General features: G+C 40.9%; 1 protein-coding gene across 5 annotated transcripts in view; it reads right to left on the bottom strand.

Moving 5' to 3' along the window:
* pms1 (PMS1 homolog 1, mismatch repair system component) overlaps positions 1–27,648 on the bottom strand; it is a 61,534-nt gene that overhangs the window by 27,266 nt on the left and 6,620 nt on the right. For 2 of the 5 annotated variants that reach the window (XM_062457373.1, XM_062457374.1), the window contains exons 2-11: positions 20,931–21,080; positions 20,429–20,611; positions 19,638–19,740; positions 19,201–19,364; positions 17,894–18,004; positions 17,651–17,773; positions 17,382–17,531; positions 16,307–17,079; positions 9,575–9,991; positions 8,832–8,962 (exon numbers count right to left, since the gene is read on the bottom strand). In XM_062457373.1, coding sequence (XP_062313357.1) covers positions 8,832–8,962; positions 9,575–9,991; positions 16,307–17,079; positions 17,382–17,531; positions 17,651–17,773; positions 17,894–18,004; positions 19,201–19,364; positions 19,638–19,740; positions 20,429–20,611; positions 20,931–21,062 — 2,287 coding nt within the window. In that variant the 5' untranslated portion in view covers positions 21,063–21,080. Of the gene's footprint in view, positions 1–8,831; positions 8,963–9,574; positions 9,992–16,306; positions 17,080–17,381; positions 17,532–17,650; positions 17,774–17,893; positions 18,005–19,200; positions 19,365–19,637; positions 19,741–20,428; positions 20,634–20,930; positions 21,081–27,648 lie in introns of those variants that run through there. The other 3 variants (XM_062457376.1, XM_062457375.1, XM_062457377.1) reach the window with 3 other exon arrangements.

Consider the following 27,648-nt stretch of genomic DNA (forward strand, 5'->3'; position numbering starts at 1 on the left):
AAAGAAAAGCTACGCTAGGACAGTCACCATGCTATTTCATTAGACATACCGGTCATCATCACAAACAGAAAATGGCATGGTAAAATGCATGGTTACAAACCTGAAACTAGTGTTAGAAGTCACAGAACTATCCATATTCTTCCAACAGATTTATCTACCCCTGTTTTATCTGTTAATACCCCACAGATGAAACTGGCCCTTCTAAATGTTAGATCACTAAATAACAAAACATTTGTAGTTAATGATCTGGTCAAAGAAAACAACTTAGACTGCATCTGTCTAACAGAAACCTGGGTAAACAATGACACTGCAACAGCAACTTTGATAGAAGCGTGTCTGCCCGATTACAGCTTTCATCAAGTTTCTAGGAAATCAAAAAAAGGTGGAGGAGTCGCAGCTATTTTCTCCTCTAAACTGTTGTTCAAAATCACTGAGCTAGGTGAATTCACATCATATGAATATCTTGCTATAGAGCTCAAAACCGAATCAATACTTTTTGTTATTATATATCGGCCACCCAAGCACTCGCCAATATTCATACAAGAATTCTCTGAACTATTATCACTATGTGTCACTAGATATGACAAAGTAGTTTTAAACGGAGACTTAAATATCCAAGTAAATAAAAAAGTAGACCCAAGAACTATTGAGCTCTTAAATCTCCTCGACAGTTTCAATCGAACTCAACACATAACAGACCCAACACACCGGCACGGAAACACACTAGATCTAGTGATAACAACTGGACTAAATATCAATAATATTTCAATAACTGATCTACCCCTCTCAGACCATAATTATATACTTTTTAATGTGGAAATGATCCTAACAAAAAAACAAAAAATAATTCTTAGTCCATAGAAGATATTTAGACGATACAGCTGTGATGACATTTTCTGAACAATTTGCTCTATATGAGCCGACTAATCATGATTGCTCTCTGAATGAAATGGTAGAGAACCTCAATGATGCACTATTATCTGTGTTAGACTCTGTTGCACCACTGAAAACCAAAAAGAAGTACACAAGCAGAACCTCCCCATGGCTGAGAAATAAAAATGTTAGTGAAACGAAAAGAAAATGCCGTGCAACAGAGAGAAAATGGAGGAAAACAAAGATCACTATCCACTACAATATCTACAAAGATACACTAACCACCTATAACAAAACCATCCGTCTAGCAAGGAGAGAATATTTCTCCAACATTATTACAGAAAATGCCAGAAATTCCAGAGTTCTTTTCTCCACCATTGACCAGCTGCTAAACACTATCCCTGCCCCACCTCCATCCTCAGCAGTTAAATGTGAAGAGCTTGCTTTGTTCTTCAAGAACAAAATAACTTTGATCAGAGCTAGTATTATTAATAGTGGGGTCGAAACTGACATCAGTAGATTCTGCAACATAACCATGAGCACATTTACCTGTATCACACTTTGTGAACTTTCCAAAATTGTCAACGAATCTATCTCCACAACCTCAGATATTGATCCTATACCCACAACATTCTTTAAGCGAGTGTTTGATAGTTTCTCAGGTCCGGTGCTAGAGATTAAAAACACATCCCTTAGAACTGGTGTCTTCCCAGATGCCTTCAAAACAGCTGTTGTAAAGCCCCTATTAAAGAAACCCAAATTGGATAACAGTCTACTTGCAAATTACAGACCAATATCAAACCTTCCATTTATTAGTAAAGTACTGGACAAGATAGTTTTAGTCCAATTAAATTCTTTTCTTGAAGAAAATAACATCCTGGAAGTCTCGCAGTCAGGTTTCAGGAAATATCACAGTACTGAAACTGCTCTCACCAAAATAATTAGCGACCTCAGACTAAACTCTGATGCAAATAAAGTCTCTATCCTTATCCTGTTAGATCTCAGTGCAGCATTTGATACCATTGATCACGACATCCTAATCAATAGACTGGAAAAGCTTATTGGGTTCACGGATAGTGTATTGAACTGGATGAAATCATATATCACAGGAAGGAAGTTTTATGTTAGTTTAGGTGACCATAGGTCCAAGAAACATGAGAACTGCTACGGGGTATTAGGTCCATTACTTTTTTCTCTTTATATGTTACCACTCGGCGACATAATCAGAGAACATAACATAGATTTCCATAGCTATGCGGATGACACACAACTATATATATATCCACTGAACCCAACGATGCAACGGCCATCAATTCCATTACCAACTGCCTGTTGGCAATAAACAAATGGATGAATGATAACTTTCTTAAATTAAATGAAGACAAAACCGAAGTCCTACTATGTGGCCCCAAATCCAAAAGAGAGATGCTTATTAAGAATCTTGGAGGCTTAACCCCCTGTCTTAAACCAGATGTGACGAGTCTCGTTGTAATCCTGGACTCAGATTTGAATTTCAACTCTCACATTAATAAACCATAATATAAAATATTCAATAAAGTATACTGAACCTCTAATACACATACTAAGATTTACATTTATTCATTTAGCAGACGCTTTTATCCAAAGCGACTTCCAAGAGAGAGCTTTACAAAGTGCATAGGTCACTGATAATAACAACAAGATAGCCACAAAAACATTGCGAGTAGCCAAAACATGAAGCACACATTGTGAACAACCAAAGTAAGTGCCAAAGGGAAGAACCATAAGAGCATGTAGTTAAACAAGTTACAATTAAACAACATGAACCGCTATAAGTGCAAGTGTACCTGTAGAAAAAACAAGCAACAATAATAAAAACAATATATCACAGCGAGTACAACATTTTTAAATCAGTTACCACTAACCACAAGAGCAACAAGTTTCTAAGCAAGAGTCATTGTGAACCTTGAGGAAACTAACATCGGGTCAAGCGAACCATTCCTAAGTACCATTGTACTCCCGGAACAAGTGCATCTTGAGCCTTTTCTTGAAGGTGGAGAGACAGTCAGTGTCTCTGATGGAGGTGGGGAGTTGATTCCACCACTGGGGGGCCAGACAGGAGAAGAGCTTGTGTTGGGACCGGGCGGTCTTGAGCGGTGGGACCACCAGGCGGTTGTCTGAAGAAGACCGTAGCTGACGGGTGGGGGTGTAAGGCTGCAGGAGAGACTTGATGTCGACGGGTGCAGTCCCGTTCACTGCTCGGAAGGTCAGTACCAGGGTCTTGAATCTGATACGGGCCATGATAGGTAGCCAGTGGAGAGAGATGAGGAGCGGGGTAAAATGGGAGCGTCTGGGTAGATTGTAGACCAGGCGGGCCGCTGCATTCTGAATCCTCTGAAGAGGGCGGGTTGCACATGCTGGGAGACCAGCGAGTAGCGAGTTGCAGTAGTCCAACTTGGAGAGGACAAGTGCTTGGACTAGCAGCTGGGTGGAGTGCTCAGACAGGTATCTCCTGATCTTCCGGATGTTGTAGAGGGTGAATCTACACGACCGGGAGACTGCAGCAATGTGGGCCGTGAGGGAGAGCTCGTCGTCCATGGTTAACCCCAAGGTTCCTGGCAGAGGATGAAGGGGTCACCGTCGCAGATCCCAGGGTGATTGAGAGATCGTGGGAGATGGAGGGTTTAGCCGGGATGATGAGAAGTTCTGTTTTGGCGAGGTTCAGCTGGAGGTGGTGCTCGGTCATCCAGGCGGAGATGTCTGTGAGGCAGGCCTCAATCCTAGCTGAGATCCCCGGATCGGTCGGGGGGAACGACAGGTACAGCTGCGTGTCGTCAGCGTAGCAGTGGTAGGAGAAGCCATGGGAGGTGATGATTGGTCCAAGTGAGGTGGTGTACAGAGAGAAGAGGAGGGGTCCAAGGACGGAGCCCTGTGGGACACCAGTGGAGAGCTGGTGAGGGCCTGACAGTTTGCCTCCCCAGGAGACCTGGTAGGATCTTCCCGACAGGTAGGATGAGATCAACTGGAGTGCAGTGCCAGTGATGCCCATCTCACAGTGATACTGGTCTGTAGTTCTGGAGGACGGCAGGGTTAAGGGAGGGTTTTTTGAGTAGAGGGGTAACTCTAGCCTGTTTGAAGGCAGAGGGGAAGGTGCCGGAGGTAAGAGAGGAGTTTAGGACATGGAGAAGAAAAGTTATGATGGAGGGGGAGATGGTTTGAAAGAGAGGGGAGGGGATAGGATCAAGGGGACAGGAGGTGGGGCGATGAGAGAGAATGAGGTCAGAGATCTCTGCCTCAGACAGGGGAGAAAAAGAGTTTAGACATTTAGTTGGGTCAGTCATGGAGGGTGAGAGGGTAGGAAAGGTGGGTTTAGGGAACCGACTGCTAATGTCGGCGACTTTTTTCTCAAAGAAGGAGAAGTCGTCTGCTGTCAGGGTGGAGGGAGGGGGTGAGGGAGGTGGGTTAAGAAGGGTGGAGAAGGTAGAAAAAAGTTTGTGGGGGTTTGAAGCGGAATTAATTTTGTTCAGAAAGTAGAGGGTTTTAGCACCAGTTGTGTGAGAAGAGAAGGATTTGAGGAGGGAGTGATACTTATCTAGGTCCAGACCGCCTTTGGACTTGCGCCATCTCCTCTCAGCTGCCCGAAGGGTGGACCGTTCTTCACGAATAACATCCGTAAGCCACGGGCTAACCTATACTAACCTTATAAACCTATACTAACCTAAGACAAATGAAGTACAATAGTGCAATATTGTTGATAGTGCAACCAGTGGCTGAAAGTGACAGTGTGTAAAGTGACTAGTGAGAAGTGTATCAATGTCCACATCAATGTCCATTCAGAAGCCTGATGGCCCTTGGAAAGAAACTGTTGTCTAGTCTGCGTGTGCGAGACCGAATGCTACGGTAGTGCCTACCAGAAGGCAACGGAGTAAAGAGACTGAAGGATGGGTGGTAACATGGCCCTGTAAAGCCTGGTTTATGCCTCTGCGGGTCTGCGTTATTTATGTAATGTGTCCAGAGACGTGCTCAGCATTTATAGTTGTGCAGCCTTGTAAATAGCCATTGAATTTTTTTGCACTAGGCGTTGCAATCGTGCAAAATGGTGGTTTGTTTGCTTGTAGCGCAGGAAAACCTCACAGAAGAAGTTACTGTGGTTTGGTAAACGAAACAATATTTGTTGCATCTCCCCCAATATAGCTAAGTAGCTATCTATCTATTATCTATAGATAGCTACCTAGCTATGAGGAAAGACACAAAATACGTAGTTACATATGCGTAGTTACGCGCCTTGAGAATTTTTTGCTGGTGTGCGTAGCCTGTGCGGCCTTGCTGTGCGGCCCTGTGCGGCTCTCTGCGGCGTCCGAGGACCCTATGCAGACACGTTTGACTTTGATGCATAAACCTGGCTTAAGACTTCACTTACTCATGACCAAAGACTTGAGAACTGACTTGGACTCTACCTCAAACACTTGTGAAAATCTCTGAAAGAGGCCAAATTACATGTCATATTTCCAGGACAAATACAAGAACTTGACTGATGCAGAGTGGGCGCGGGCCGCTGATGGTTTGCAAGTTAAGCTGCAGACCCTGATGATCACCTGTCAGCTGTCCTTCGCATATCTACATCAGACATTCAACCAGACTTCAATGCACTTGTTGAAGCCCAAGACAGACTGGATTTGTTTCACTGACAGTAGCGGTTCTAGGCACGGGCGAACCGGGCAGCCGCCCGGGGCGGGATGAAGAGAGGGACGGCATTTTTGTGTCTGGCACCCTCTGCTGGCATAAAAAAAGTAGTGTGTTAGTGTGTGTGTGGGGGGGGGGCACCGCCACTGCACACTGAGTAAGAAAAACTGAACTGAAAAACATCTAAAGCACTTATTGCTTTTGTATAAAGTTAATCAATTGCTGATCTTTAACATACATCTTATGTATTCTTGTGAAGGTTTAAAGTTTTTTAAGACACTTTTGACATATTTTCATAGCCTTGTAAATATGTCAATATGTCGAATCATTCCCAGTAGCAGCTCAAAACCATATAATTTACAAGCTTGTACACCTGTTGTGTGTTCTTCCACACCTTAGCATTGCACCTATTCAAACTGAATGACTAAGTTTGGCAGTGAACACTGTAAATTCTTTCCAAAGGGCATTCTTTCCACCTGCAGACTGTGGTACAAACCACACGACACTTTGTCTGTCAGAATGCCATGTCAACTGAGGTGACCTGTAAAAACCCTCAAAACAGTGACGACTTGGAGTCATTTTTTCTTTTTAATACGAGGAAAAATAAGGCCACAAACTGTGGATGAAGGAAAAACTATTTCAAAAGTATTTGGGTTAAGGATCTTTTGGTTAGGGGATGCTGCATAACACAGAATACATTTCTACTAGTGTTAAGTATCAAGACATAAGGAAACCATCAAGCACCTCAGTCAATTTTACCAACCAAAATGTAGTTTTAAAGCCCCTGTTATAGTCTCCAACCATCATGGTGGCGCACTGGTCTTCCCCATGCTGCTGAGAGTGTAAGGACCGAATTTGCTGGTGCTCTAGCATGTTGGATATAGATGATATAATAATTTTGAGTTATACACAATTATTGTATGTTGCAGTGTGCTGTGTATTAGGAATGACACAACAGAACGATGAAATCAATACAATTTGATTTTAGAAATAATTAGCAACGAATTTCATTCTCAGGTCTATCTTGTTGCGCGGAATGTCACAGAAAAGAAAACTGTTCCATCAAACCCATCTACAGTATAGGAGCACTTCATATGAAATGAGAGTAGTAGGAGTATTAGCTACAAACTATGTCAAACTTATCTTGCATGGCAGGAAGCACCATGTTGATGAGAGAACACCTTCAAGTTGGAGCCATAAATGAAGGGGACTTAACAGCAGGGTAAATAACAACTACAAAATAGTTGTTAGTTGCAACCCTAATGCAAATCCCCATGCCAAATGTTATTGAAGCATTTTTGTCACCAAACATGATAAAGTAATTGACTGTAATCCTGTTCCTTAGGGCTTTAGGATTGACATTTCTAAATTATTTGTGAACTATGACATTAATGGTGTCCAACTTGTAGTTGGACACCATTAAGAAGTAGTAATAGCTTTTCTTTTTAACCAGTGGCAAACGGTGTGTTTAGTGTAGTATGTCATGTCCAGCAAGACAGTGCATCAGGGTCAGTGCTTTCAATGTCAATACACAACCAACAAAATGGTAAAAGAGCAGAGCGGTTTTCCCCTTTGTTAGTGGACTTGGCCTCCCTAAAAAGTATCTAATGTCTGAATCAAATGTCATGTTTTCTATGAAATACTATTAATCTGTGTCAATTTGTTCACTCTTTAAAATGTGTCATACCAAATAATAATTAATAACTTATTCGGAAGCAGTGCACTGTCAACGCTGTATATGGTGGGGATGGTGCGCTGCTGACCTCGATGGGGGACGTCCTGGATCGGTGGAAGGAATACTTTGAAGACCTCCTTAATCCCACCAACACGCGTTCCGACGTGGAGGCAGAGTCTGGGGACATTGGGGAGGGCCCTTCTATCTCTGGGGCTGAGGTCGCCGAGGTGGTTGAAAAGCTCCACGGTGGCAAGGCCCCTGGGGTGGATGAGGTCCGCCCGGAGTTCCTTAAGGCTCTGGATGTTGTAGGGCTGTCGTGGTTGACACGACTCTGCAACATCGCGTGGACATCGGGGACAGTGGGGGACAGTGGGGGTCCCCCAGGAAGAGCTGGTGGAAGTGGCCGGGGAGAGGAAAGTCTGGGCCTCCCTGCTTAGGTTGCTGCCCCCGCGACCCGACCCCCGGACAAGCGGAAGATGATGGATGGATGGATGGATGGAACTTATTCGGAAACTTAGAACTGTCGTATTTTGTCTGTATTATCTGTCTTGTGCGGTCTCCCGGTCGTGTAGATTCACCCTCTACAACATCCGGAAGATCAGGAGCTACCTGTCTGAGCATTTCACCCAGCTGCTAGTCCAAGCAATTGTCCTCTCAAATGTGGACTACTGCTGCTCGTCGGTCTCCCAGCATGCGCAACCCGCCCTCTCCAGAGGATTCAGAACGCGGCAGTCAGCCTGGTCTTCAATCTACCCAGACGCTCCCATGTTACCCCGCTCCTCATCTCCCTCCACTGGCTTCCCATCACGGCCCGTATCAGATTCAACACTCTGGTACTGACCTTCCGAGCGGTGAACGGGACTGCACCTGACTACATGAAGTCTCTCCTTCAGCCTTACACCCCCACCCGCCACCTACGGTCTTCTTCTGACAACCGTCTGGTGGTCCCACCGCTCAAGAGCATCCGGTCCCAACACAAGCTCTTCTCCTGTCTGGCCCCCCAATGGTGGAATCAACTCCCCACCTCCATCAGGGACACTGACTGTTTCCCCACCTTCAAGAAAAGGCTCAAGACGCACTTGTTCCGGGAGTACAACGGCACTTAGGAATGATTGGCTGGACCTGATGTTAGTTTCCTCCAGGATCACAATGTCTCTTATTGAGAGACTTGTTGCTTTTGTTGGTTTGTTGTAACTGTCTTAAAATTATTGTACTCGCCGTGAAATATATTATTGTTGCTTGCTTTTTTCCACAGGTACACTATTGCACTTTTGTGGTTCTTGCTGTTTAATTGTAACTTGTCTAACTACATGCTCTTATTGTTCTTCCCTTTGGGACTTATTTGGTTTTCACAATGTATGCTTCATGTTTGGCTACCTGCAATGTTTGGGGACGCTTTGGATAAAAGCGTCTGCTAAATGCATAAATGTAAATGTAATGTAAATATTGTGGTACCAGGTCACTATAGTTTATGAGCAATAAATGTACCATGTTAAAGCAACATCCTAGTATCCTTGTAATCAACCTAAATCTAGTAATCTAATAAAAATGCTAGCTAACATCAAGTAACCTCTTGCAGTAGAACATAATTCATAGTAGTTATCTTCATAGATTTCCTTACCTGGATTGAGTTTGATTTCAAAGCCATTTGCCACAAGCCTGGGGTCAGCAAAGAGGGTCATGCTATTAAGCTCTGGACTCCCCATCGCCATTGCATAGAGAGCTTGGGCATACTCAGCACCCCCAAGTTCACTGCAAAAAAACATCAAAATGTCATCATATGAAGGTATAGTGAAAGGCATTTTTTTCTTTTTTTTTTACTTAATTGGTGCACTGAATGCACACCAAAGGCAAAACCTGTGCAAAATCTAAACCAATCACAGAAGTCAAGCTCAATTGCAAGACAGACTGGATTTGTCTCACTGAGTAAGAAAAACTGAACTTCAAAACATCAAAAGCACTTATTGCTTTTGTATAAAGTTAATCAATTGCTGGTCTTTAACATACATCTTATGAACGTTTAAAGGTATGTTAAAAAAATTAAATGACACTTATTGTAACATGTATTCCCAGTAGCAGCTCAAAACCATATAATTTACTGTTTTTTTTGCTATTATTACTGTATATGTTTAAAAAAACGATTAGGCTTCAAGGACAAAAAGTAAATTGAATGCCTAAATGTCTGTCTGCATGCTTTAAATAGTAAGCAAGGGTCACCCAATTCACCGTCTCTAAGAGCAGTTAATTTTCTAAAATGGGTTGGTGTATCTAATAAAATGGACACCTGACTGTAAATATACATTTAATGTCAAGCCATAAATGGGGTGAAAAGTTACTTAAGACACCTTTATAAACATATGTTACCTGTTTGTCAACTGTATAGGGTTCTGTAGATTCACAGTTGGAAGTATGCTATTCTCTAGAAGTCTCTTAAAAATCAGGGACTCCTCTGCCCGATATGGATTTAACAACATGAGCTTGCTACCATATAAAATGACCCAGGGGCTCTGAGAGGCTAGGCTGTTTACAAGACTGTGACCTCTTGGTCTTGGTCCGCTCTGGAATGATAGACGATGGAGCTTCAGTCTAAGAGCAGTTATACTGAAAGGAAGGGGCTGGGATAGTTTTAACCCAGTATTCTTCCTCTTCTGGGGCTGGGGGGAGAACACCTGGGTCAGGACCTTCTGGTTGGAAAGTGGGTCCTTGCGTTTCTGGCCTTGGAGCAAAGACAGTGTCGAATGGTCATAGCGCTTAGAGTGTTTCTTTGCCTTCTCCTCATACCTGCAGTGACCATAAATAGATGACCCTGTTAATATATGTAAACGTTTTGGATTTCAATGATTGAGTAGCATTTGCAACATTGTATTACAGTTAGGTCCATTATTTGGACAGCGACACCATTTTCATAATTTGGGCTCTGTACGCCACCACAATGGCTTTGTAATTAATGAACCGAGATGCAATTAAAATGCAGACTTTCAGCTGTAATTCAAAAGGTTGAACCAAATATTGTAGGAAACTTCCCCCAAAAAATATTCCCCATATATCAGAAGCACAAAAGTAATTGAACAAATTGACAGTCATCAATAACATTTTCCTTTTTAATATTTTGTTGAGAATCCTTTGCAGACAATGACTGCTTGAAGTCTGGAACCCATGGACATCACCAAACGCTGGGTTCCCAGACTTTCTCTGCTGGGCCCCCCTTTGGTACATAAGAACATTTTTGCGCCACCCCCCCCCCCCCCAAAAAAAAAAACAAAAAAAAACAGAACACACACATTTTGTTTTCCGACTCCATTGCAGTTTATTTCACACATTGTAATTAATACAAACCTCAACCTTTTTTGAACAAATAAAAGTAAACTGCAATAAACTACTGGTTGCAATAAACTATATATTTATTTGAAGTGTAACTGTTTTCAAGCATCTTAACTGTGTAATTATGTTCAGTGTAACAGTTTTTTTTAAATATTCAACATTGCTATCAATGCATTTTTTTTTAATTGTCTGTCTGCAAAAAATGGGTTTTAAAACATGACCAACTAACTCACTGAGAAGAAAAAAACAAAAACCTAAAAGGTTTGTTGTGCAAAAATGACACCTTTTAATCCTCACATCTTTTCAGTAACTGGTGTGGGCCTGCTTCATGCTGCAGATCTCCTCAAATCTGGGTTGCAGGTTTGAGATTGCCACTCTGAGTTCATTTTCAATGTGGCCCGTATCAGATTCAAGACCCTGGTACCGACCTTCCGAGCGGTGAACGGGACTGCACCCGACTACATCAAGTCTCTCTTCCAACCTTACAGTGCGTTCACACTGCAGCGGAGCGGGCGGCGCGCGGCGTCGGCTTCCAATTCATTTTCAATGAAACCAGGCGTTGACGCTCGCGTAGGGCATTGTGGGAAGGCGAGCGGAGCGGAGCGTTGCAAGTTGGATTTTCTCAACTTTATGTAAATGAGGAGCGTGAAAACACTAGCGTTGGCCAATCGGATTGGTTTCTTGTTTCTTGTAACGTAGCAACTGTTCGTCATGGTAAACATTTCTAGGTTTGACAATTTGGAAAGATGGAGGAGAAACTTTTCGTATGTGTCTGCACACCCAGTTCTGTTCAGAACAAAGTTACTAATGTGACGAGCCTGAATTTAAAGAATACATTAAACTAATAATGCATGGTTGCCGATGTCGTCATTGTTCCTAGTGTGTTTTTATAGCCTACTTTTAAATTTAGTCGTCACATTACGTGACTGTTCTGTGCCACTGCTAGCTCGCTAGCCCAGCCTACAAACGACTGGTTGAGTGACCGGTGGCGTAACATGTATTCTACTGTAATCTTGCACTAGTAAAAATTCTGTATTTTTACACAAATGTTGTGTAAAAGTGGTATTTTGATCGATATTGTGAGTACATGAACCCAAGTCTGCACGCTTGGTCATGACTACAACAGTGACCTTAGAGAACTACAACTCTGTTTAAACTTTTCTACAAGCAACGCAATCGATAACAAGACGAAGCTTTTGACCCAACATTGTCTATGTAGTCCAAATATTGAGGGATCCTTAGGGGTGGGAAAAGAAATAATAAATATATATGAGAGAGAACAAGGGTTGTGCTCGCTGAAGGCTTGAGCACACCCAATAATAATCATTATATACCTGTACGTGTAGCTCACTGTAACACTGTACGCGACACTGGTAAGAAAACATTTAAATTCCACCACTGTTTAACCCTTGTGTTATCTTCGGGTGATTCTGACCCATCAGTCATTGTGACCCACCGTCGTATTGCGACAACTTTACCGCATACAAAAACAAAGTGAAGCATTTTCTTTTAACCGTTGGGCTGTCTCAGACCCCCCACATTGCAAAGGTTAAAAGAAAATGATTTGTATTTGTTTTTGTATTGGGTAAAATTGAGTAAACACAACGATGGTTCGTTATAAACCTTTGGGTCATGTGACCCGAAGGCAGCACAAGGGATAAGAAGCCAAACGGCAACAGTACATTTTTGGCACTTCCCTTATCAAAAGTCCCAGATTAATTTTTCAATTGGTGAAACAAGGCTCCAATTTGGCTCCAAAAGCTAAGAGACAGCACCTTAAGCACATATTCATCATTTAACTAAGTTGAATATGTTCTGGTAAAAAGCCAAAATAATAAAACTTGTGTCAGAATATGTATGGACTTCATTGTATATTGATTCCATTATGGAATATATACAGGTGCATCTCAATAAATTAGAATATCATCAAAAAGTTGATTTATTTCAGTAATTCGATTCAAAAAGTGAAACTCCTATTATATAGATTCATTACACACAGCCTGATATATTTAAAGTGTTTATTTCTTTTCATTTTGATGATTATAACTGACAGCTAATGAAAACCCCAAATTCAGTATCTCAGAAAATTAGAATACTAATAAATTAAATGTTAGACTACTGAAAAGTATGAACATGTACAACACTAAATACTTGGTCGGGGCTCCTTTTGCATGAATTACTGCAGCAATGCGGCGTGGCATGGAGGCGATCAGTCTGTGGCACTGCTGAAGTGTTATGGAATCCCAGGTTGCTCTGATAGCGGCCTTCAGCTCTTCTGCGTTGTTGGGTCTGGTGTCTCGCATCTTCCTATTCACAATACCCCATAGATTCTCTATGGGGTTTAGGTCAGGCAAGTTTGCTGGCCAATCATGCACAGGGATACCATGGTCCTTAAACCAGGTACTGATACCTTTGGCAGTGTGTACAGGTGCCAAGTCCTGCTGGAAAATGAAATCTGCATCTCCATAAAGCTGGTCAGCAGAGGGAAGCATGAAGTACTCTAAAACTTCCTGGTAGACAGCTGCGCTGACCTTGGACCTGAGAAAACACAGTGGACCGACACCAGCAGATGACATGGCACCCCAAACCATCACTGACTGTGGAAACTTTACACTGGACCTCAAGCAACTTGGATTCTGTGCCTCTCCTCTCTTCCTCCAGACTCTGGGACCTTGATTTCCAAATGAAATGCAAAATTTACTCTCATCTGAGAAGAGAACTTTGGACCACTGAGCAACAGTCCAGTCCTTTTTGTCCTTAGCCCAGGTAGGATGCCTCTGACGTTGTCTGTAGTTCAAGAGTGCCTTGACACAAGGAATGCGACAGTTGAAGCCCATGTCCTGGATACGTCTGTGCGTGGTGGCTCTTTAAAGCACGGACTCCAGCTGCAGTCCACTCCTTGTGAATCTCCCCCAAATTCTTGAATGGCCTTTGTTTCACAATCCTCTCAAGGCTGCGGTTATCCCTGTTGCTTGTGCACCTTTTTCTACCACATTTTTTCCTTCCATTCAACTTTCCATTAATGTGCTTGGATACAGCACTCTGTGAACAGCCAGCTTCTTTAGCAATGACCTTTTGCGTCTTACCCTCCTTGTGCAGGGTGTCAATGATCGTCAGCAGTCTTCAGAAGTCAGCAGAAGTCAGCAGTCTTCCCCATGATTGTGTAGCCTACTGAACCAAACTGAGAGACCATTTAAAGGCTCAGAAAACCTTTGCAAGTGTTTTGAGTTAAGTAGCTGATTTGAGTGTGACACCATGTCAGGGCTCGACAATAACGATGGCCCGGGGCCAGTAAAATGTAACGTTGGGACAGTTAAACTAGCAACTCACTGTCCCGATCGGGCCACTGCAAATTATTGTTTGAAAAAAAAGAATTGCATTGTAAAAGTTAACATCCTTCATATGTTTTGCTATCTGCTAAATGCATAAACTTTGCAGCTAGTGGGGCGCACAGTTGGCAAATCAAGAGTTGAGTAGTGAGTGACGAGTGGTTGTCAAATTGTAATTCTCAAATCTCGAAAAAATAAATATCAACTGGCGCGAGACAATAAAGTGAAGATGGCAGCAAAGGAGAGCTACTAGCTCAAACGGAAGAAACTTTTTTTTATGGAACTAAGCTGCACCGTGTCGTCTGTCGTATGTTCCCGTCTAAAGCAGACAAAAGTGGATCTTTTTACACAGGCACCGACAATTTTCGAAAACAATCCCTGACCAGCCATGCTAATAGCAGACAGCACCTGGTTTGCATGACAGCTAAGCGGCTGGTTGACAATCCATCTTCAGGGCCGTTGACAATGCTGGTCAGGAATTTAAATGCAGATGCCCATCGTGTTATTGCACGACTTATAACAACGGCATATCACGTCATTAAGACGGACCAGCCGTTCGCCTCGTTCCCCCGGGCTATTGAACTGCAGCAGAAGAATGGTGTCGACTTGGGTACTGTACTCAGTATCGTACTGATGAAATGCTATGGAAGCTTTTATATATTAGCATTGAGGGACCAGAGGTTTCACAGTATCAGCCAGACAGAGTTGTGCAGAGATGGCTGTCAGCAGGGGAGAGCACGTCAAGTTTGAGGTTAAAAAGTAAATTGTTTTGCTGACTATTACCTTTTTATTACTAGTAAAGAATATGTTGTGCTTATTAAAGTTATGCATTGTGCTTATTAAAGTTATGAACTTAAAAGTGTGCTCAGGCTTAAACATTGGGTCTCACACTGGGTGTGGGAAGCAGGCTGTTATTTGTGTCTCTATCTCTTCATTTTCAGAAACAACCTTGAAACCGGGTGGAGACGGCACCCGAGCAGGTGGGACGCGTAGGCAAGAACAACTCCCTGATGCACGAGAGAACAAGCTCAACCCTTTTTTAATACTTGTGTTTCAATTGCACTGTATAAATATATGCTGGGGAGGGACAGATAGCCAGTTGGACTTCGTGAACCAGCCCAAACTCTGTTGCGGGTAGGGAAACTTAGACAACCCCAGAGCTCTGTACTTGTTGATTTCCAACTGCTGCATTAAAGCTGATATTATCGGACCTCTGCGACTCCAGACCACTCTTTCTAGAACACAGATTTGTGTCATTGAATACCATCATTACATATTGGAATAGACACATAGATATATGAATCCTTCACTAGAAATGTGATTTCATTTTTGTTATTTTTATATCCAGGATGTGTTTAATAAATAAACAGCAAATGTTTACTCCTCGACAGGTCTGCAAACGCCTTTGTAAACCGAGATTTGTTAAAGCGTTTGTTAACCGAGACCGTAGGTCAAGGTTTACAAAAAAATCGTTTTAACAAATCGAGGTGACAAAGCGTTTGCTGACCTGTCGAGGAGTAAACATTTGGTTTCTTATATACTACAACAATACGTGGGAAGATCACAAATCAAACACGTCGAATCTGGAGCAGACGCCATGTTGTCAGAGCAATCAGCTGCACTTGCACTGGTGACGTCACTACACCTCCAAGGCAACATATCAACAACATCTTCTGTCTGCTTCAGATACTTCTTTAAAACGGGAAGCGATTGCGGTTGTTTGCCGGACCTGTGCACAAACCATATTTGGTTGTTTTAGTTTTTTGGGGGGCAATTTAGGCTACTTTGTTGCTGAGCAGATGCCACGTTGTTAAGGTCAATGGCTACATCTCCAAGGCAACCGCTTGTTGCTAGGTCCGTAAAAACGTTTATTTACCTCTGCGAACTTTCAGGAGGTATATAAACGGTATTATTAACTTTTGAGAACGTCTTCTGGACCAATAGGAACAGCGTATTAGTCCAATTATTACACTAGTATATAAGAAACAAGTTTACAGAATAACATAACTTATAAGTCTTTGGTTTTGTTGTAACAATGATAAATTACAACTTTTTGAGGGGGGCCAGTAAAAATTGTCTTGGGGCCAGTAAGTTTCAAACCGGGCCAGTGGCAAAAATGTTTTAACGTTGAGCCCTGGTCTTCAATATTGAACTTTGTCACAATATACTAATTTTCGGAGATACTGAATTTTGGATTTTCATTAGCTGTCAGTTATAAAACATCAAAATTAAAAGAAATAAACACTTGAAATATATCAGTCTGTGTGTAATGAATCTATATAATATAGGAGTTTCACTTTTTGAATCGAATTACTGAAATAAATCAACTTTTTGATGATATTCTAATTTATTGAGATGCACCTGTATGCCAATTTGTAACTGATGGGAGCCGATAACTAAACAATCAATAAAACATAAATAATTCACCAGAGTACTTCTAACATACCTTATTCTGTCCTCCTTCCCCAGGATTTTTTTTCTCTCCTGCACAGCAGTGCCGATGTTCTTGAGGCTGGCTTTGGGCTTCTCCTGTAGAACCTCACTTCTGTACTCCTCACATAGTGAAGCAGGGGAAAGGGGTGTCTTCAGGACATGATGACTGATCAGATCAATAGTGGTCTGTGATGCCTGATTATCTGTAATGGCATTAGACACCTTTTTTTCAAGACGGCACTGGCCTTTGACATTACCTATGCCCAAATATCCTCTCCCAGTGGGTGAATAGAGTTTAACAGACTGCAGGGCTTCCTCTGTACAGGGGTCAAGCAGAGCAGTGCCTCTACTCCAACTTTCTTCTGACAACCATGTAAAGTTTTCCCCTAGAACTGTATCTGTTAAGTCTGTCCTCAGTACTGTGTCATCTTCTAGAAGGGAGACATTTAAGTCCACTGGGATCTCGTTAACTATCCAGTCATCTGCAGAGGAAGATGAGGAATCGCTAATTGCAGGTTGATGATTTAAAAGTGTGTCAGCCCCCGAAAACTTTGATATAGCACTGGTAACACAGACAGATGTAGCCTTGGACACATTGTCTTCCCTGACGTTTTCCATTTCTTCTGACATTGCCAAACTGGCGTGCAATGAACATCCAGAATGCTGAAGACTGACTGAAATGGGAGATGCTCTCTTGTCCGTTCTACTGATTGGTGGAGCCTCAGTATTTGTCCCAGACCTATAGAGGGAAACCAGTAGGGTTTCCACTGCAGTCAGCACAGCCTCCTAAATTGTCATTTTAAAAAGAGAGGGAGGAACAGTAATTAATTTTAGTACAAGATTATGGTAGCTTGTTCCTGAGATTACAAGAACATTAAAACATAGGGCTTGCCCAATGTCTCCCTCGTGGCTCCCCCAAATAGTATCATACATGCTCAAACTATAAATGTGAATTTTTTGGGCAAAAATGTGTTGTATTGTTGGACAGAATAACTATTGACATTGGCACATATTCAATTTGTGGGGTATCTACATGAACTATAAGTAATATAGTAATTTCAGTGATACTAGTAAACGGGAAGGATCACCTTATTGTGAAGCAGAACTTGTGTTTTGTCAGGCTTCAGGTTGACATCTACACTGTAGGCTGGAACTATGATATTAAGCATTAGGATGGGATAGCGACAGCGTGTTGAGTCCGCCAGGTATGGCTGGGCCATGTAGTGCTGCCGCACTAACTAATAGGGTATGAAGACAACCAAAGTGAGAACCAATCAAGCTACAATAAATGATGGGGCTTGAAACTCAATATATTTCATGTATATTCAACTTAAATTATATTGGAACATGGCCTTACGTTTAGGATATCTTTTTGTTGGACAGGCCGATTGTTGACAAAGATGAATGCTTTGTCAGGGTTACTGGAGCTGTTAGAACAATAATCCGTACCAGGTTTAGGAAAGAATCCATCTATTAAAATCTGTGAAAGATAGATGATCAAAAATCAAATCCACATAGATACCACAAAAAGAAACACCACCTAATAATAAGACAAATATATTCATTAATAACCACCGCCATGTATATGTCTGTCACTGACCTCTGGTTGCTCTAGTCGATGATGTACAAGATTTGCTACAGTGTTTGTCCCGAGTGTGGCCAAGAGGGCCATCCTGTGATCTGTTGCTTTGGTCTTTTGCCATACTACAACCTGTGAAAATACAATAGAAACAGCAAAGTGTTTCAGTTCACCTAACAAAACACCAATTAGATTATAAAACAAAGCACTTGGACAACACTTTATCAAATCCATATCCGAATTTCGCTGTCTTTCCATTGCGATTACAAAAAGGGACTTCCTGGGGGAAAAAAATTATATTTAGTAGGATCCAAGTCTAAGCTGCAAAAATTGGGGCAATAATTGCACAATAAACTGTGGAACACCAAAGGAAAAACGATGTAGCCAAGCCCTATTTGTAATGTCATCTGAATATATACAGTATTCATATTACATATATGTATTTAAATACATTTGAAAACCGTTCAAAATATATTCTTTCAATTTTGTCCTGTCCTTGTATTTGAGTTTACTTAATAGGTTGTTTATTGTTTATTTACAGCTTGAATGTACACTATATGGCCAATAGTACATGGACAGCTGCTTAAATAGCTCATCCTACAATCATGAGCATTGATATGGAGATGATTCACACTTAGTTTTTTTAAGTGCCTTCACTTTTCTGGGAAGGCTTTCCAATAGACGTTGGAACATTGATTTATGCATGATTTTCTTCCAATCAGGGGAACGACGACAATTTACCCCCCTCCAGATAAATAACTATTAATAATACGCAGGAAGATCTTAATTAATCTTCATATGTTTTAAGGAATCTAGTCAACAGTAATCACGGTTGGAGACAATTTCAGACTAATGACATGCACTCAATCTTGGTGTTTTTGGTGAATTAACCTAGTGCCTCCCACAAATCCGAAAAAATATCGTAAAAACGTGCGGTATGAGAGTAAGTAATAAGTATAAGTCCTAAGTAATAAAGGACACCTGAGAATACATGGATTTAAGTATGTATTAAAAAAAATCTGGTAATCAGATACCTGACAATACTAAGTTATTACCTTTACAACCCTGCGAGGCGCATTTGCCAGCACTATCACATAAGTATGGGTTTTATATGCTCGTGAGTCATGGTACCTGTAGATAGAGAGACACCTTGTGGCTAGGCATATAATTCAAGGTTAACAAATTCAAGGCAAACAAATGATTTGTATGCCATTTTAGTTCAGCTTTCACTATAACATACGGCAAGGATTTACAAACCGCATTTTTCTATACAATTTCTCTTCTGAAAACCAATATTCACATTTGAAAAGGTCATGCATTTATGGTACCTTATTGTGAATGAAGATGAGCCTTAGCTCTGGTTTTATGATGGCGTAGGCCATCATGATGTCTTGCACTTTCTTCATTTCTTCTTTGCACTTCTTTATGTTGGCACAGTACTGCCTTCTCACAGGAAGACTTTTAAAAAGCTTCAACACACTAACTGTGGTACCTAAAACGACAAAATTGAGGTTATGGGGTACTACAAGATTTGTAACATTTAGCTTGTTTTTTTTCACGGGGGACAGACTTTTAAATAGTTAAATAAAAAATCAATGTCAAAAAGAATTAAGATATGTATTGCATTCACTATTGGCAATGTATGCTCTGTAATTATAAAATACGACAATTTTCTCTGAATAGGAAAATGTTTTTATATCCTATTTGTAAATAATGTTTTGGATCTGCCATGTAATATTGTTTATTTACAAAACTAAAGCGTTACCTTTTCCAAGATGAATGGGCATCTGTGCAGTGACTCTGCCTTTGTGGTCTAGCACATACTGGGTACTGACATCATCCTCAATAGTCTTAGTTGTGACAGTTACCTGTTGAGACAAATACAATTCTGAAAATGTTTATAATTTGACATGCTTGATTGCAGCATAGAAAAGACGAGGCTATTTTAAGCATAGTCCCAAAATGATATCGGCTCAACTAGTCCGACTAGTAAAACAATCCTTAATTAAGATTATTGTATCAATACCCTAGTGCAGGGGTTTTCAAACTTTATAATCTGCATAATCAATTCGAAATAGAGTGCACCACATACCCCCATCTGATATAGCCATATTATAGAATATATGGTACAATAATGTGATACAAACAAAAAAACAATGACCTAACTATTTGAAACATTTTGGCTTACATCAGGCATACAGTGTATAGTGGCTTGTAAACAAAAAAAAATCTGAACTTTGGTCATGCGTTTTGCAGAAATTGCAAAAACAAGACTTCATAATTGGCTGGTACAAACACACAATATGTAAATTAGCCATGTGTGCACTGAACATTGGTAGTCAGCAGCAATTGAAACAATCATCAATGCATCTGAAGTTCATAGAACAGAGAGAATAAACATTTATTAGATCGCCAAATTATAGTAAATACAATGCATTGTGCGCCATTACAGATTTTTTCTTGCGTACCCCCTGAAGAGAGTTTGCGTACCCCAAGGGGTACACGTACCCCAGTTTGAAAACCAATGCCCTAGTGTATTAGACAGCCATTCATCACCTCTGCCACAGCACAGATGGATCCCAAAGCTTCTCCTCTGAATCCGTATGTCTCCAGGCACTCCAGGTCATCATAGCTACACATTTTTGAAGTGTAGTGTTTCAAAGCCATCACATGTGTATCTGCAACTTTAATTCCCGACCCATTGTCTCTAACCTCAATTTGATCCAGTCCATAGTTCTCCTGAGAGTAATAAACAAAAAAGCTATAACAGAGAGGACTAAAATTCCATTACACTAAAACTAGATAAAACCATAAGAATAAAGTCATATATGCTACGTTTGCTTTATTCAGACAAGATTTGCTCAAATGGCATAGGAATTTATCATACTACAAACATTGTATGCAAGTTTGGTTGTTTAAAAATGTGTGCCAGTTCTTATTCATTTAAATTACTATTCAACTTCCAAATACCATATACAATGTGATAGACTTTCATAACACTGACCTAGGACAATAGATTAGGATTATAGTGTAGAGTAGTAGAAAATAAATACTTTACCAATTTTAACTCTATACATGAGGCACCAGCATCCAGGGAGTTCTCAAGCAACTCTTTCACCACATTCACCACACAGGTGATGATTTGGGAGCTGGACAAGAGTCGCACAGTGTCTGCAGGCAGCTGTTTCATTTCAGGGCCTGTAAATAACTAGCACAAACAAGCAAACCTAAATGTGGTGTAATCTGTCTCGACACGAGTTGGATGATGACTTGGGGAGAGAATTTGGAACCACAAGGCATAGTGGTAGTGTCTAACACACCAAGATACCATCTTACGCACTGGGATATACAGTGGATATAAAAAGTCTACACACCCTAGGAGTGGCACATGCCAGGAGTTTGTGAAGTAAAAGAATGAGACAAAGATAAATCATGTCAGAATTTTTTTCACTTTTATTGTGACCTATATTGTGAACATTTCAAATTGAAAAACAAACTGAAATCTTTGAAGATCTTTATTTTTTTTAATTACAATTACCTGATTGCATAGGGGTGCACACCCTCTTATAACTGGGGACGTGGCTGTGTTCAGAATTAAGCAATCACACAAACTCATGTTAAATATAAGTCATTACACACCTGCCATCATTTAAAGTGACTCTGATTAATCACATATAAAGGTCAGCTGTTCCAGTAGGATTTTCCTGACATTTTTTTTGTTGCATCTCAGAGCAAAAGCTATGGTCTGCAGAGAGCTTCCAAAGCATCAGAGGGATCTCATTGTTGAAAGATATCAGTTAGGAGAAGGGTACAAAAGAATTTCCAAAGCAGTAGATATACCATGGAACACAGTGAAGACAGTAGGGCTGTCAAAATTTCTCAAAAATGACGTTCGAATATTCCCTTTAAAAAAACACATTTGAATATATTCGAATTTCTGGTTGCCCATTAGGCACGTCAAGAACAGGACAAATTAATACAACAAGATACAACTACTTGTATACTGTAGGAAGGCCTAATTTATTTAAGTTTAAACATATTTAACAACATATTACCTACACAAAAAGAAGTCAATTAACTAATGGCCAAGACCGCAGACCTTGGCCTCTCGCTCGCACACACGCACTCTTTCTTTCTCTCTCTCTCTCCCGCACCATCGCGCTCTCTGCGCATAGCGGTGTAAAATGAACGACAACAATAAACAAATGCTGAGTTCTGATCAAGAGTTTTGTGCAAGCAATTTAAGGTCGCGATTCTTGTCCCAAATATGGCAGGCTTCATTCAGTGATTGAAACAAATATTATTAACATTAATTGAAGTTTTACAGTATAGAACCGACATTGAACGCTCCGAGCGAGCTGTGCTGTGGTAAACATGGAGATGTAGCCTCAAGTTGCTAGTTGTTGAATGGTAAGCTAACTCTGGCTTACATAGCTTACACACTACTTTAGCTGTAGGCTGAACAAGTTTACCATTAACTGACCAAAATCTGAAATATTTCCAGACATCACTCTTTAGATTTTTTTTGGGTTACAATCACTTTCTTTGCTGCGGTCAAGATGGGTTCTGCACTTTCTGCCATCTTCCACGCAAGTCAACTATCAGCAGTGACGCTGAGGCGCGCCCCCACCCGCAAAGCAGACAGACGCGCCGCTGCTTCCGTGGTTGTGTTTTAATTTTTTAACATTCAAATATTAATTTTCACATTCGAATTTCAGTTTTTACCCACTATTCGAATATATATTCGAATATAGAATATTCGTTGACAGCCCTAGAAGACAGTCATCATCAAGTGGAGAAAATATGTCACAACAGAGACATTACCAACAACTGGACATCCCTCCAAAATTGATGAAAAGACGAGAAGAAAACTGGTCATTGAGGCTTCCAAGAGGCCTACAGCAACATTAGAGGAGCTGCAGTAAGTACTGGCTCGGTGCTACATGTGACAATTATCTCCCATATTCTTCATATGTATGGGCTATGGGGTAGGGTGGCAAGACGGAAGCCTTTTCTTATGAAGAAAAACATCCAAGCCCGGCTGAAGTTTGCAAAAACAAACATCAAGTCTCCCAAAAGCATGTGGGAAAATGTGTTATGGTCTGATGAAACCAAGGTTGAACTTTTTGGCCATAATTCCAAAAGGTATGTTTGGCGCAAAAACAAAACTGCAAAGAACACCATACCCACGGTGAAGCATGGTGGTGGCAGCATCATGCTTTGGGGCTGTTTTTCTTCAGCTGGAACCGGGGCCTTAGTCAGGGTGAAGGAAACTATGAACATTTCCAAATACCAGGACATTTTGGCACAAAACCTTCAGGCTTCCGTTAGAAAGATGAAGAGGAAGTTAACCTTTCAGCACGACAACAACCCAAAGCACACATCCAAATCCACAAAAGCATGGCTTCACCAGAAGAACATTAACGTTTTGGAATGGCACAGCCAGAGCCCAGACCTGAATCCAATTGAACATATGTGGGGTGATCTGAAGAGGGCTGTGCACAGAAGATGTCCTCACAATCTTGACCGATTTGGAGCGCTTTTGCAAAGAAGAGTGGGCAAATATTGCCAAGTCAAGATGTGCCATGCTAATGATCTCCTACCCAAAAAGACTGAGTGCTGTAATAAAATCAAAAGGTTCTTCAACAAAGTATTAGTTTAAGGGTGTGCACACTTATGCAACCAGGTTATTGTAATAAAAAAATAAATCTAAAAGATTTCAGTTAGTTTTTCAATTGAATTGTTCACGTTATAGGTCACATTAAAAAGGTGGAAAAAGTTCTGACATGATTTATCTTTGTATCATTTTTTTACATCACAAAAACCTGCCATTTTAACAGGGGTGTGTAGACTTTTTATATCCATTCTAGTACTAATGTCTCCGCTCGAAAAATGAAAATAATTTGGTATCTTGCGCACATTATCAGGAAGTTGGTGACTGCTAAATATGCTAAACCATCGACGAGCCTAGTCGATTGTTTGCAGTGCCGTGGCAAACTCCTCTGTAGCATCTATGTGGAAAGACAACAATGTTCATTTTAAGATTGTGTTATTGGCTTGTCAAAACAGTAAAAGCCTACTATGTTTTGATAGCTCACCATCAAGTTGCCTACAGTGTCTCCTTTGTAATGTCCAAGTGGCATTCATTATGCGTGACAATATTGTGCTGTTGTAACTAATTTGTTTTTGCTGTAACTTGTTTTGTATAAGTTGTGCCGACCAGGGGCCTGTACTAAAGGCTTATATAAGCTTCTGCGTTTTTCGAAAAACGGACACATGGGAACGCCCTCTTCTCCGAGGAACGCCCTCTACGAGCTCTCCGTCAGCCCTCGGAGAGCCCCGGAGAGCTCGACGTGCACCTCCTGAATTTTCTAACTATCCGTCGTGAGCGACGGAGAGCTACGGAGACCCCCTTGGCTGTGATTGGTCAGTAATAAGAATCGCTTGCGTCAGGGGCGGGGGCGGGGTAGCCGGGATAAACAGGACGAACAGAATCCTTTGACCGCCATTGCTGTAAGTTTTCACAATTCATATTTCAGCTAAACAGTACATGTAAATCAGCATCTGAATTAAAATGTGACGAGAAATGGGCAGTGTAGTTGTTGAAAATGTGCGTATTGTATTGATGAAACGGCTAATTTGTTAATTTGCTCCGACTTCTCGATAACCTAGGTAAATAAACACTCCACGACGATTTACAAAAAACCGTTGCGCCACCTACTCTTCTGGCGGTGAATTGTTTTCAGCACCCACAGCCTACGGAGAACCATAAACGCAGTCTATCCGTCCGTATCCGTGCGTATCCGTGCGCCCGCCCATCCGTAAACGGAGACGCAGAAGCATATTGCGGCCTTCAGAAGCAGAATTTGGGGTTAGCAAGGTAACTTCATGTTTAACCCTGGGTTTTCAGTGTCACAACAGTGGTTCACTTCTTATCAGGGTAGATCATCATGGTACCTTATGCTCCACACCTAACCTGCTCTGGGGCAGGCCATGTTCGAGATAACAGATCATCACCTCTGAAAGCATCGCCTACTGACTAATCATTCTCTTGGAAATGTCATCATCCGTTTATGAGAGAGTGTGATAGTTGAGCATTTTAGTAATATTAATTAAAATTAGGTCTCAGGAGACTGACGAAGTAGCCTATATTGAAATGGTTTTAGTAATGTGTATTTTGTGTTCAACTAGAAAGTGCATTTCCTGCAGAAAATGTGTTGGAATGCTGAAAGCTGAAATTATAATTTTTTAATTGCTGAAAATACAGAAATGAGAAAATACCTGCAAGCTGTGTGAGTCACCCCAAAGAGGCAGTGTGGAAACTGAACTGCATCATCTAACAATACTAAGAGCTGAAATACAATGCGGGAGAAGCTGAAAGCTGAACTGTTAAACTGTAGAAGTAGTAGATTTATCGTTTTAGTAGCTGAAATTATAGTGCTCTTAGTCTTTTAATGAGGCGAGTTGACTGAATAGCTGTCTTGTGACGCTGTCAGGCCAAATAGTGTCCTAGGGCCAAATAGCGTCCTACCTGACGTCACAATGCCGTTCCGATGCAAGGACTCGTCCGTCACTATGCTGACCTTAAATTCCTGAGATATCTGTTGCTATACTATGCTATACTGGTTACTAGGTAAGAAGTTTTGTATTTAGGCTTCTTTAACCCTTGTGCTGCCTTCAGGTCACATGACCCAAAGGTTCATAACGAACCATTGTTGTGTTTACCAAATTTTACCCAATACAAAAACAAATATTTTTTTTTTACTTTTAACCTTCGCAATGTGGGGGGTCTGAGACAGCCCAACGGTTGAAAGAAAATGCTTCACTTTGTTTTTGTATGCGGTAAAGTTGTCGCAATACGACGGTGGGTCACAATGACTGATGGGTCAGAATGACCCGAAGATAACACAAAAACCAGTTTAAACCAGTTTATTCTACTCTACGATTTAAAGTTTTTACTCCTTCGATAGCTAGTGCTAGCTAGCTAGTTGTTTTTGTCGAAAAAAAAATACTTATTTAGCATCAATTTTAACAGACCGGGAAGGCAACACATATAGTATTCTACCTGCGCGCGTTGCTGTCTCGGGAATGTCGAAAGAGTGAAAACTTTAAATCGTAATGATTAATTAATTAATAAGCGCCTTCAAATCTTCAGCTATTAAAACCGTACAGCTATCAAAAAATTCTGCAGTTTCAGGCTATGACTGCTATATCTTTTCAGCTTTGTACCTCTTATGCTTGAATTATATAAATCAATATTCATAATATTTTTAACATGGTTTTCCAATTGAGTTTTTTTTCAAATCCTCTCAATCCTCTTAAACTTCTTAAACTTTCAAATCCTTCTTCTTCCTCAATCTTTCAGCTAGAGCCACCATTTAAACTTTAAAACGTTGACAAAACCCTAAACTATTTTTTAAAATATTCAGCTTTTTGATATCTATTCAACTTTTTTCAATATCACTGATTATGTTTCATGACTTTTTCAAACCGTTTCTGAAATTTACATGGGTGTGTATGTGAGAGCCTAGAGTGCTGACTGAAACGCTTAGAGTGGAGGGGAGCTTCGAAATCAGTTTCAAAAAGTATTTCTAGTTTGCCAGCATTGCCACAATTTTCACTCTTCATGCTTAATTTTTGGATCAATAGATGTGTGTTGTGTTGGTCGTAGACAGTTGTCTGTGGAATCCAACAGACGTACACATTTGATCAGAGCCTCACGAAAGCGAGACAAAGTCCAACTCTCGCCCCATAGAGACCAATGCAAATCTGGTGACACATTTCTCAGAGAAAGCAGAAGTTACACGTTTTTGAAACTGCCGGTAGAGTCGTATTTCTGACCGCACAGACATATAAAGGATATCTCTGGTTTCGGCAAAGTCTTGGGTCTCGGAAAATATCCTTATTTTTTTGATTGGACGTATAGTTTGACGTCTAGGTTAACTTGTTTGAGGTGGATTCTAGCTAAATTTCTGTTATTCGCTCTGCCCTCAGCGCGTTAGCAATCATAGCTGCACCATCACCGTAGCAACCAAACAGACACGCGCCACTCAGTCTCTTACACAGGTGATTGGTATTAGCTGATTAGTGGAGTCACAAGACAGAGCTATTCAGTCAACTCGTCTCATTAAAAGACTAAGAGCACTATAATTTCAGCTACTAAAACGAATATTCTACTTCTACTACTTCTACAGTTTAACAGTTCAGCTTTCAGCTTCTCCCGCATTGTATTTCAGCTCTTAGCGTTGTTAGATGATGCAGTTCAGTTTCCACATTGCCTCTTTTGTGTGACTCACACATTTTTGAAATTCATTTCAGCTTGCGGGTATTTTCTCATTTCGGTATTTTCAGCAATTAAAAAATAATAATTTCAGCTTTCAGCATTCCAACGCATTTTCTGCAGGAAATGCACTTTCTAGTTCCATTTAGAACATACTTTATGAGTGGAAGGTCTCTAAGTAGCCTAACCTTATTGCTTAGGGGAAATAGGACGAATATTACATTAGCTATTACATTAGCTATTAGACTATTACATTATAACCTGCTCTGGAATATAACCTGAAATATAGGGTTAGGGTGAGAACTTTGTCGGACAGACCTGCCCCACAGCTAAAAAAAAATCCTAGAGGAAACACTGGTACTTGGAACATCGGCAACACAAAAGCAGGGAGCATAGAAATGCCGACATAACATTAAAGCTTCTGGGGGAAAACCGCATCAACCATATTTGCCTACCTGGTGATTAAGCTCCTGTTTCGCCCGCGAGACAAAAATGC

Source organism: Osmerus eperlanus, chromosome 3 (assembly GCF_963692335.1).
Source record: "Osmerus eperlanus chromosome 3, fOsmEpe2.1, whole genome shotgun sequence".
Lineage (NCBI taxonomy): Eukaryota > Metazoa > Chordata > Actinopteri > Osmeriformes > Osmeridae > Osmerus > Osmerus eperlanus.